The 11,070-nt window shown below is 50.0% G+C and overlaps 1 protein-coding gene across 1 annotated transcript; it reads left to right on the forward strand.

The window, feature by feature from the left end:
* Positions 1-5,362: 5,362 nt before the first annotated feature.
* On the forward strand, positions 5,363-6,128 carry LOC123058092 (rapid alkalinization factor). The gene has a single exon (XM_044480915.1). The coding sequence runs from the start codon at positions 5,468-5,470 to the stop codon at positions 5,849-5,851; it is 384 nt and encodes a 127-aa protein (XP_044336850.1). The 5' UTR covers positions 5,363-5,467; the 3' UTR covers positions 5,852-6,128.
* The last annotated feature ends 4,942 nt before the right edge of the window (positions 6,129-11,070 follow it).

Here is an 11,070-nt window from a genome sequence, read left to right on the forward strand (position 1 = left end):
TTGGAGGAGACATCTTCCCAACCGTACGTGTGTTGAACTCGGAGGTGCCGTCCGTTCGGCGCTAGGTCATCGGTGATTTGGATCACGACGAGTACGACTCCATCAACCCCGTTCTCTTGAACGCTTCCGCTCGCGATCTACAAGGGTATGTAGATGCACTCCCCTATCCCTCATTGCTAGATGACTCCATAGATTGATCTTGGTGATGCGTAGAAAATTTTAAAATTCCGCTACGTTCCCCAACAGTTTCAAATACTGAGGGGTTGTTATAAACACTAGTAAAGTACACATCAATAACATGTATATCAAATATACCTATGTTCACTTTGCCATCCTTCTTATCCGCCAATTACTTGGGGTAGTTTCGCTTCCAGTGACTAGTCCCTTTGCAGTAGAAGCTCTCAGTTTCAGGCTTAGGTCCAGACTTGGGTTTTTTCACTTGAGCAGCAACTTGCTTGCCGTTCTTCTTGAAGTTCCCCTTTCTTCCATTTGTCCCTTTACTTGAAACTAGTGGTTTTGTTTACCATCAACACTTGATGCTTTTCTTGATTTCTACCTTCGTCGATTTCAGCATCACGAAGAGCTTGGGAATCGTTTCCGTTATCCCTTGCATATTATAGTTCATCACGAAGTTCTACTAACTTGGTGATGGTGACTAGAGAATTCTGTCAATCACTATTTTATCTAGAAGATTAACTCCCACTTGATTCAAGCGATTGTAGTACCCAGACAATCTGAGCACATGCTCACTGCTTGAGCTATTCTCCTCCATCTTTTAGCTATAGAACTTGTTGGAGACTTCATATCTCTCAACTCGGGTATTTACTTGAAATATTAACTTCAACTCCTGGAACATCTCATATGGTCCATGACCTTCAAAACGTCTTTGAAGTCCCGATTCTAAGCCGTTTAAGCATGGTGCACTAAACTATCAAGTAGTCATCATATTGAGCTAGCCAAACGTTCATAACATCTGCATCTGCTCCTGCAATAGGTTTGTCACCTAGCGGTGCATCAAGGACATAATTCTTCTGTGCAGCAATGAGGATAAACCTCAGATCACGGATCCAATCCGCATCATTGCTACTAACATCTTTCAACTTAGTTTTCTCTAGGAACATATCAAAAATAAAACATGGGAGCTAAACGCGAGCTATTGATCTACAACATAGATATGCTAATACTACCAGGACTAAGTTCATGATAAATTTAAGTTCAATTAATCATATTACTTAAGAACTCCCACTTAGATAGACATCCCTCTAATCCTCTAAGTGATCACGTGATCCATATCAACTAAACCATGTCCGGTCATCACGTGAGATGGAGTAGTTTCAATGGTGAACATCACTATGTTGATCATATCTACTATATGATTCACGCTCGACCTTTCCATCTCAGTTTTTGAGGCCATATCTGTTATATGCTAGGCTCGTCCAGTTTAACCTGAGTATTCCGCGTGTGCAACTGTTTTGCACCCGTTGTATTTGAACGTAGAGCCTATCACACCCGATCATCACGTGGTGTCTCAGGACGAAGAACTTTCGCAATGGTGCATACTCAGGGAGAACACTTATACTTTGATAATTTAGTGAGGGATCATCTTATAATGCTACCATCAATCAAAGCAAGATAAGATGCATAAAATATAAACATCACATGCAATCAATATAAGTGATAGATGTGGCCATCATCATCTTGTGCTTGTGATCTCCATCTCGGAAGCACCGTCATGATCACCATCGTCACCGGCGCGACACCTTGATCTCCATCATAGCATCGTTGTCGTCTCGCCAATCTTTTGCTTCCACGACTATCGCTACCGCTTAGTGATAAAGTAAAGCATTATAGGGCGATTGCATTGCATACAATAAAGCGACAACCATATGGCTCCTGCTAGTTGCCGATAACTCGGTTACAAAACATGATCATCTCATACAATAAAATTTAGCATCATGTATTGACCATATCACATCACAACATGCCCTGCAAAAACAAGTTAGACGTCCTCTACTTTGTTGTTGCAAATTTTACATGGCTGCTACGGGCTTAGCAAGAACCGTTCTTACCTACGCATCAAAACCACAACGATAGTTTGTCAAGTTGGTGTTGTTTTAACCTTCGCAAGGACCGGGCGTAGCCACACTTGGTTCAACTAAAGTTGGAGAAACTGACACCCGCTAGTCACCTGTGTGCATAGCATGACGGTAAAACCAGTCTCGCGTAAGCGTACGCGTAATGTCGGTCTGGACCGCTTCATCCAACAATACCGCCAAACCAAAGTGTGACATGCTGGTAAGCAGTATGACTTATATCGCCCACAACTCACTTGTGTTCTACTCGTGCAAATTACATCAACGCATAAAACCTGGCTCGGATACCACTGTTGGGTTATGTAGTAATTTCAAAAAAATTCCTATGCACACGCAAGATCATGGTGATGCATAGCAACGGGAGGGGAGAGTGTTGTCCACGTACCCTCGTAGACCGAAAGCGGAAGCGTTAGCACAACGCGGTTGATGTAGTCGTATGTCTTCACGATCCGACCGATCCAAGTACCGAACGCACGGCACCTCTGAGTTCAGCACACGTTCAGCTCGATGACGTCACGCGAACTCCGATCCAGCAGAGCTTCACGGGAGAGTTCCGTCAGCACCATGGCGTGATGACGGTGATGATGTTGCTACCGACGCAGGGCTTCGCCTAAGCACCGCTACGATATGACCGAGGTGGAATATGGTGGAGGGGGGCACCGCACACGACTGGGAGAGGTCAACAGATCAACTTGTGTGTCTTGGGGTGCCCCCTGCCCCCGTGTATAAAGGAGCAAGGGAGGAGGAGGCTGGCCCTAGGAGGGGCGCGCCAAGGGAGTAGGATTCCCACTCCTAGTAGGAGTAGGTTTCCTCCTTTCCTAGTCCAACTAGGAGAAGGGGGGAAAGGAGGAGAGTGGAGAAGGAAGGGAGAGGGGGCCGCGCCCCAAACCCCTTGTCCAATTCGGACTGGGCTTGGGAGGGGCGCGCGCCACCTCCTGGCTGCTGCCTCTCCTTCCCACTGAGGCCCATTAAGGCCCAATACTACTTCCCTGTATTCTCGTAACTCTCCGGTACTCCGAAAAATACCTGAATCACTCGGAACCTTTCCGATGTCCAAATATAGTCGTCCAATATATCGATCTTTATGCCTCGACCATTTCGAGACTTTTCATGTCCCCGATCTTATCCGGGACTCCGAACTACCTTCGTTACATCAAATCACATAACTCATAATACAAATCGTCACTGAAACTTTAAGCGTGCGGACCCTAAGGGTTCGAGAACTATGTAGACATGACCGAGACATGTCTCCGGTCAATAACCAATAGCGGAACCTGGATGCTCATATTGGTTCCTACATATTCTACGAAGATCTTTTATCGGTCAAACTGCATAACAACATACATTGTTCCCTTTGTCATCGGTATGTTACTTGCCCGAGATTCGATCGTCGGTATCTCAATACCTAGTTCAATCTCGTTACCGGCAAGTCTCTTTACTCATTCCGTAACACATCATCCCGCAACTAACTCATTAGTTGCAATGCTTGCAAGGCTTATAGTAATGTGCATTACCGAGTGGACCCAGAGATACCTCTCCGACAATCGGAGTGACAAATCCTAATCTCGAAATACGTCAACCCAACAAGTACCTTCGGAGACACCTGTAGAGCACCTTTATAATCACCCAGTTATGTTGTGACGTTTGATAGCACACAAAGTGTTCCTTCGGTAAACGGGAGTTGCATAATCTCATAGTCATAGGAACATGTATAAGTCATGAAGAAAGCAATAGCAACAAACTAAATGATCAAGTGCTATGCTAACGGAATGGGTCAAGTCAATCATATCATTTTCGAATGATGTGACCCCGTTAATCAAATGACAACTTATGTCTATGGCTTGAAAACTTAACCATCTTTGATTCAATGAGCTAGTCAAGTAGAGGCATACTAGTGACACTCTGTTTGTCTATGTATTCACACATGTATTATGTTTTCGGTTAATATAATTCTAGCATGAATAATAAACATTTATCATGAAATAAGGAAATAAATAATAACTTTATTATTGCCTCTAGGGAATATTTCCTTCAGGTGGTATATGTAAAAATACCCTGACCTCTCGCATTCACTCGACACGTAGAAACTGAAGTTGTTGATGCGCAGAAGCCAATGAGTACAACATTAAATAGAAAGCCGAACACACTACTCAGAAGTCATCGATGGAGGAACCCGCCTTGCAATGCCGAAGATAACCTTTCTGCCGAACACCTCGTCATTGAAGACTGGTTCGGGGGCTGCTGAGGGAGTCCTGGACTAAGGGGTCCTCGAGCGTCCGACGTGTTAGCCATGGGCCGGACTAATGGGCTGTGAAGATACGAAGACCGTCGACTGCACCCGTGTCCGGACGGAACTCTCCTTGGCGACCGGATATGTAGATTCCCTTCTTTATAACTGACCTTGTGTAACCCTAAATCCTTCCGGTGTCTATATAAACCGGAGGACTTAGTTTGGATAAGGGAGATTCATTATCATAGCCATACAAGTTAGACCTTTAGGGTTTAGCCATTACGATCTCGAGGTAGATCAACTCTTGTAATACTCATATTCATCAATATCAATCAAGCAGGATGTAGGTATTGCCTCCATAGAGAGGGCCCGAACCTGGATAAACATCGTGCCCCTTGTCTCATGTTACCATCGATCTTAGACGCACAGTTCGGGACCCCTACCCGAGATTCGCCGGTTTTGACACCAACAGTGGGCGATATAAACTCAAAAAATCGTGGAAGATACGACACTGTCATCAAGGAGATTCAGTAGAGGGTTCATCATGTTAGATGTAATTTTACTTTTGAAAGTCATGACTCGAATGTAGAGGCTCATAGTTAGCAAAATTTGCTCTTTCGTTAAGCCCGGAACGCTATGTGTGGCTGGGCCATCCCCATGATCCGAGATGTATTTCATAAACTGTGGCTTTTGATCTTTATTAAAGCTCGGATTGCCCCTAGAAAAACTTAATTCGCCAGAGTTGCCTAAAAAAAACTTAATTCGACAGAGTTATCTTAGAAAAAAAAACTTAATTCGTCGGAGGAGCAAAGAAACGTGGAATGAGCCCATGCGTGTACGTGCCAGTTGGTCTTCTTCAAAGCTAAAATTAGGCCAGCGCAAGAAACCAGTTGCACCGTCAGTTGATCCCTCGCAGGTGCTGGGGCAAGAGGCCGCAACGCGCGGTGGCACCGGCCAATCCGACGTGCGGCCGCCCTGCTTCCTCTCCCGTCCAGCTCCTCCCATTCCAAATCCCCTTTCCCCCGCGTCTCCTCTCCACCTCCCTCCTCCCATCCCCTTCAAAGAGAGATGAAGGCATGGAGGGATCCACCCTAGCCGCAGACCGACAGACCCCAAGCAACCCGCAACCAGACTGAAGACCGACATGGCCCGGATCGGCGTCGCCCTGCTCGCGCTCCTGGTGGCCGCCGCGGCGGTGGCGTGCCTGCCGGCCCCGGCCTCCGCGGGCGAGCAGGACTCCATGCTGCTGACGCGCGCGGCGACCTGCGACGGCGCCGTCGGGGAGTGCGGCGTGGACGAGGACGAGGAGATGGGCACGGGCGCCTACGGCACCGGCGAGGCCCTGCGCCGGTCGCTGGCGCGCAAGCCGACGGCCAGGTACATCAGCTACGCGGCCCTGCGCGCCGACCAGGTCCCCTGCAACAAGCGCGACAAGTCCTACTACACCAACTGCGGCTCGATGCAGCAGGCCAACCCCTACACGCGCGGCTGCTCCGCCATCACGCGCTGCGCGCGCAACATGAACTGATTCGTCCTCCGTATGCCCGCCTCTGCTGCCCCGTCGATCTCGCGCGCGTACGGAGCGGAGAGGAGTGTCACCGTGTGAGCGCCTAATTAAGCACTGTGTGCGTTTGTGCTGCTTCAACATTGATCCAACAAAATTAACGACTGTTATTGTATTTGTTTGTGAGTAGATTTTGTGTATCCAACGTGTTCCTGCTACTGCCATGTGTACGCCAATTTATTCGTTTTGAAAAATGTTTGTGTATTTGAAGAAGAACAGGATTTTTATTTTATTTTCCGCCTCTATTTTGATATGCTTGTAATTTTCATGAACGGGGTTGTCATGTTGAAAGACAAGTTAGAATTTGTGGATGTATTCTACTTACTCGATTTAATTATTAAAATTCAGTATACAACGACATAACATGGTTACAGTTTTCTTATAGATATAGTAATAGTTTAATGTACACAACTATTTGGAAAGCCCATTCCCACCATGGTCACGGCCCAACACACTTGCCAGAGGCAGTGTGCATTCTCCCGTTTCCTTGGTTATAAGAAGTGACACGGACATAGATGATATCATCACGACCTCTTAATTTAGGTGGGTTTTTACACAAGGGTACTTGTGTTCCGGGCAAGCCCAACTACAAACAAAAGAAAATGTCTGTTTTCTACCCAAACCAAATAAAATCGGCTGTATCCACTCAGATGGAAGAATCCGAAGTTGGTCCCATAACCAACAAAGGCTACATAGGACGCATCCACGTATTAAGAAAAGAATGTTACTAATAAAGAAGAAACTAATAAGATAAGTGCGGAAAAAGATAAATGAAACCATAACTAATAATGGAATATTCGATTTGATAACCCATGCTTGGGTTGTGTGGGAGACCACACGGTCAGATTGTTGTTGGTGAGGTTCTTGCCTTTCAGAAAAAGTGTGAAGAAAAACCTGCATTTGGCCTGCACCTTAGCCTTCCAGATCTTCTTGCAATTTGCATGAGATGTTAATCTGAGGAACTGGCAGTAAGAGGAACTTCCAGTGTATGTGCCGGAGGCGCATCAGTTCCAGGAGATTGCATCTATCATCCCAGGATCGAGAACAATATGCCGCAGCCTAGTCCATAGCCTGGTGCATTGCCTGAGCTCAGGTTCAGATGAAATGTGGTGCAAGCCTGAAAGCCAGCGTTGATCATCGAGGCACGAGCTACAAATAAGCTTTTCTTGTACCAGAGGCAGAAAAGATCTGGGCCAGATGGTAAGGAGCCTCCCCGCCAGGCCAGCGATCCTGCCAGAACCTGACACGAGATCCGCAGCCCCAGGTGATGTTGGTGGAGGCGACGAACATGTCGATGTCATCCCAATCGCATGGAATCGGCGATCCAACCCAAGGGCCGTCTTGAGCGTGCCATTCCATCCATTTCCATTTGAGAGGCAGATCCCGGCCGAAGCGCTTGAGGTCGATGATGCCAAGGCCACCGAGGCATTTAGGCTGGCAGAGGATTGACTAGTTTACCACTACGATTCCTTTGTCACCATCTGGCCTGGAACACCAGAGGAAGTTTCGTCTCAGCTTGTCGATCTGCTTTATAGCCAAGATACCGAGCTTGAAAAATGGTGATTAGATACACGAGAATGGTTAAAAGCATCGAGTTAATCAGTCGCAATCGGGCATCCCCAGACATAAGCTTGCCGGGCCATCTCTGAATCTTTCATGCCAACTTGTCGAGATAGGTTGGATATCATTTCTAGTAATGTTTTTATGGTGTAGAGGTAGGCCAAGGTATATGCATGGAAACTGAAGAATAGGCACCGAAAATTGTTGTAGTAGAGTCGAAAGGTCTAAGTTGTTGCAACGAATGGGGTAGATACCGTTCTTGCTAATGTTGCAGGCGAGGCCAGAAGCGGAACTGAAGTAGGTAAGGATCTTTTGGTAAGCATAATATAAGGAAACTGGGGGTAGATGAAAAGCGCAACATCATTAGCATAGAGACTCACCCGCAGTTAAGACAACGATAAATGGATGGGAGTGAGAGCATGAATGGACACTGCTTTGGCAAGGATCGACTACAGCGGAGCGATTGCAATGGTGAATAGCATTGGTGAGAGCGGACTGCCCTAGCGCATGCCACGACAGTGAGTACAGGGTTGCCCAAGCTCTCCATTTGCCAATACCCGGAAAGAGGTGGAAGACCATAGCAGCGAGAGCAGGTGTGCCAAGACCCATCCGGGGTAGGAGCTCGAGTAAGAAGGACCAGGACACATTTTTGAACACACCAGCGATATCTAGCTTGATCAGTAAGGCCCGATCCTTGAGCTTGTGTAGATTACGGATTGCGTTCTTGACAAATACTCCCTCCGTTTTATAATATAAGACGTTTTTTGCAAGATAATATTATGAGACGGATGGGATAGAAAATTGTTATGAATGCTTAGAAAAGAACGGTGCAACAGAACGTCTAGTACACGTTACACAGTCCTACTAGTTATATGCTGCCTATTACATTTCGAAGGATCGTCGAGGCTTCACTTCCCCTTATAGCGACAAAAGAGCAAATCGCACGATTCCATGTAGAATATTCATTTTCACAACGTGCTCGACAAAACTGTGGCTCCTCCCTCTCCCCTCCGCTGCCATGGTGGTTGAGAACTGATAATGTCACCAAACCACACGTCTTCTGTGTAGTATAAATCTCTTTCTGGATCGCCGGTTAAATCCATCAGTCGTTGACCACGATCTCCCACAATCTAAATGACCACTCTCTAGTTTAGCTAAAGCGAAGTGTGCTCATCCGAACGTGCTACCTATAGCCATGGATGGAGCCAGTAGTGCAAGCGGCGGCGAAGGCTCGGCAGAGCCACATCCGTCACCGCCACCGCCAGAACGGCGGTACAAGGGCGTCCGGCTGCGGAAATGGGGCCGGTGGGTGTCGGAGATCCGCATGCCCAACAGCCGTGAGAGGATATGGCTCGGCTCCTACCCGTCCGCCGAGAAGGCGGCGCGTGCGTTCGACGCGGCAGCCGTCTGCCTCCGCGGCTCCCGCGCCGGGTCTCTCAACTTCCCGGAGTTCCCGCCCGACGTCCAGCACGTCCCTGGCATGGTGCCTACGGCCGAGTGTATCCAGGCCGCCGCCACGAGGCACGCGAACCGCGCATCGCAGGACGTGACGAGCACGAGCAATGGCATAGCTGTAGAGTCATCGCCCTCCGCTGGCAGTGCCGCTGCCTACGACGATGTGCTTGATTGGTCGTTTATGGATGCCTTACCGTCGGTGCCAGCGTCGTCGGCGCCGGGGACTAATGTTCCCGCTATGGATGATGTCATGTTCGGTTTCTCGCCGATGCCGCCTCCGACGCCGCCAGAAGAGGCGGGCGAGGATATGATCAACGATGATGGTGATGACCATGCATTTGTATCTGACCTCTGGAGGTTCTGACAGGGAATGTATTTTTTTGGCGGAATATTAACAGGGAATGTATTTTTTTGGACAGAATATTAACGGCTTATGTATTGACATGACAGATTACTCTCAAAATCCTTCCAACCACATGACACATGTGGTAAGCAATCCAAACAACTCAAAAAAAAAAAAAATCCTCCCTCCCGGTCGCTCCCGTGAGCGGCCCGGGGGGCAACCCTAGCCGCCACCCAAACTCCCTCCCCTCCCCGTCCCTCCTCCCCCGCCGGCCGAGCAAAGCCCGGCCGGCGTTGGCGGAGGCGGGGCTCTCCTCTCCCCTGTGCTCCTCCATGGTAGGCCGGCACGGGACGGCTGGATCGGGCGCAGCCGCCGGCCTTGCGTGGGGGCAGCGGCGCGGCGGCGGGCTCGTCTTCTGGTGGTGCGCCGGCGGCCTGGGCGGTGGCTTGCGGCGTGGCGGCTGCGGGCTCTTGGGATCTCGCGATGGCCGGCCCTTCAGGTGGTGCACGTGGGTGGGCTCCGGTCAGATCCGGACGGATCTGCCTCCGGCACCTCTTCTGGCAGCGGGGGCTGGGTGCAGCAGGGCCGCGGGCAGCTGGCACCGTCGTGCATAGGGGTGGCGGTGGTGGTGGCGTGGCGGTTGGTGGTGGTGGCGCGTGCGGGCTCCGAGGTACAGTTGGGCGTCCTTCTCGGCTGTGGTCGGCGCGCGCGGCGCGGGCGGGCTGTCCCTGGACCCCTTCCTGGCGGTGGCTCTTCTTCCTCCTTTGTCGGACGAGCAGGCGTCGGTGGCCTCGCGTTGGGTTGTGCCACTAGCAGGGCCGGGGCGAAGCAGGTGCTTCGGGGGGGGGGGGGGAGTTGTTGGAGGGATGGGGTTTCGATGTGGTTGAGCCGCCGTCACCGGCACCGTGGGTGCCGGGAGTGGCCGAGTGGCGCACCTCCCCTTCCCCTTTCCCTGGCCTGAGGCTTCATGGTTGTTGTCCCATGCGATGTCCGAGGCGGGACGGTCGTTGCCGGTTGCGGCGATGGTGGGAGTTGGCTCCGTCCAAAGCCGTCTCCTTTGAGGGTGCCGGGACGGTCTGGATGCTGGGCGGCGGCCCTGGCGGCGGGAGATGCGTGGATCTTGGGCAGATTGCGCAGCTCGGGTGCGGGCGAGCAGACATGGCTGCGCGAGCGGCATGGATGTGGGTGGTTGGCGGAGCAGGGGATATGCCGAAGGGTTGGTGCACCGGGGTATATCACTTGCCCAGTCCTCGTACTGGCCGACGGTGGCGGCGTCTGCGGACGTCGTTTCCTTCCTGCAGGCTCCGTCGCGGTGCCCCATTTCCCTTCGGGTGACTCCGGGTGAAAGTCTGATCTGTGTGATCGAACGGTGGCGGCTATGGTCGTGCCCTTGTTGGAGGCACCGTTTTGGACTCCTTGCTCCATCGTCGGTCGTCTCACCTCTTCTCGCTGGTTGCTCATGGTGATCTCGGTCGACTCAAGGTGATGCCTCTTTGCTCATCTTTAGTGTGCTTTGTAGTTTGTTGGAGTGGTGTGTCGGTGCCTGGCACCCTTCTATCTCTCCGTGGGTGTGTGTTCTTGCCTTGGGTGCATGGTGTGTGTAGTGGTGGTGTGTGTTTGTATCGGCTCTCGATTGTAATCGGTGATGGATGCTTTATAATATAAAGCGTGAAAATCTTTTTTCTTAATATAAATATAGCAACCACCCGATACAACTGTGAGTCCAATGCTAGGGCAAACAACACAAGCATGCCCAAATGAAACAAACAAGAAGGAAGGAAGAAACTAATGTCAACAACGTCGGATCGACGAAAACGATGATGAC

Source organism: Triticum aestivum, chromosome 3A, assembly GCF_018294505.1.
Source record: "Triticum aestivum cultivar Chinese Spring chromosome 3A, IWGSC CS RefSeq v2.1, whole genome shotgun sequence".
Lineage (NCBI taxonomy): Eukaryota > Viridiplantae > Streptophyta > Magnoliopsida > Poales > Poaceae > Triticum > Triticum aestivum.

Bases quoted from the DNA above. Each gene is read 5' to 3' on its own strand.
- LOC123058092 (XM_044480915.1), top strand. From the start codon at position 5,468: ATGGCCCGGATCGGCGTCGCCCTGCTCGCGCTCCTGGTGGCCGCCGCG.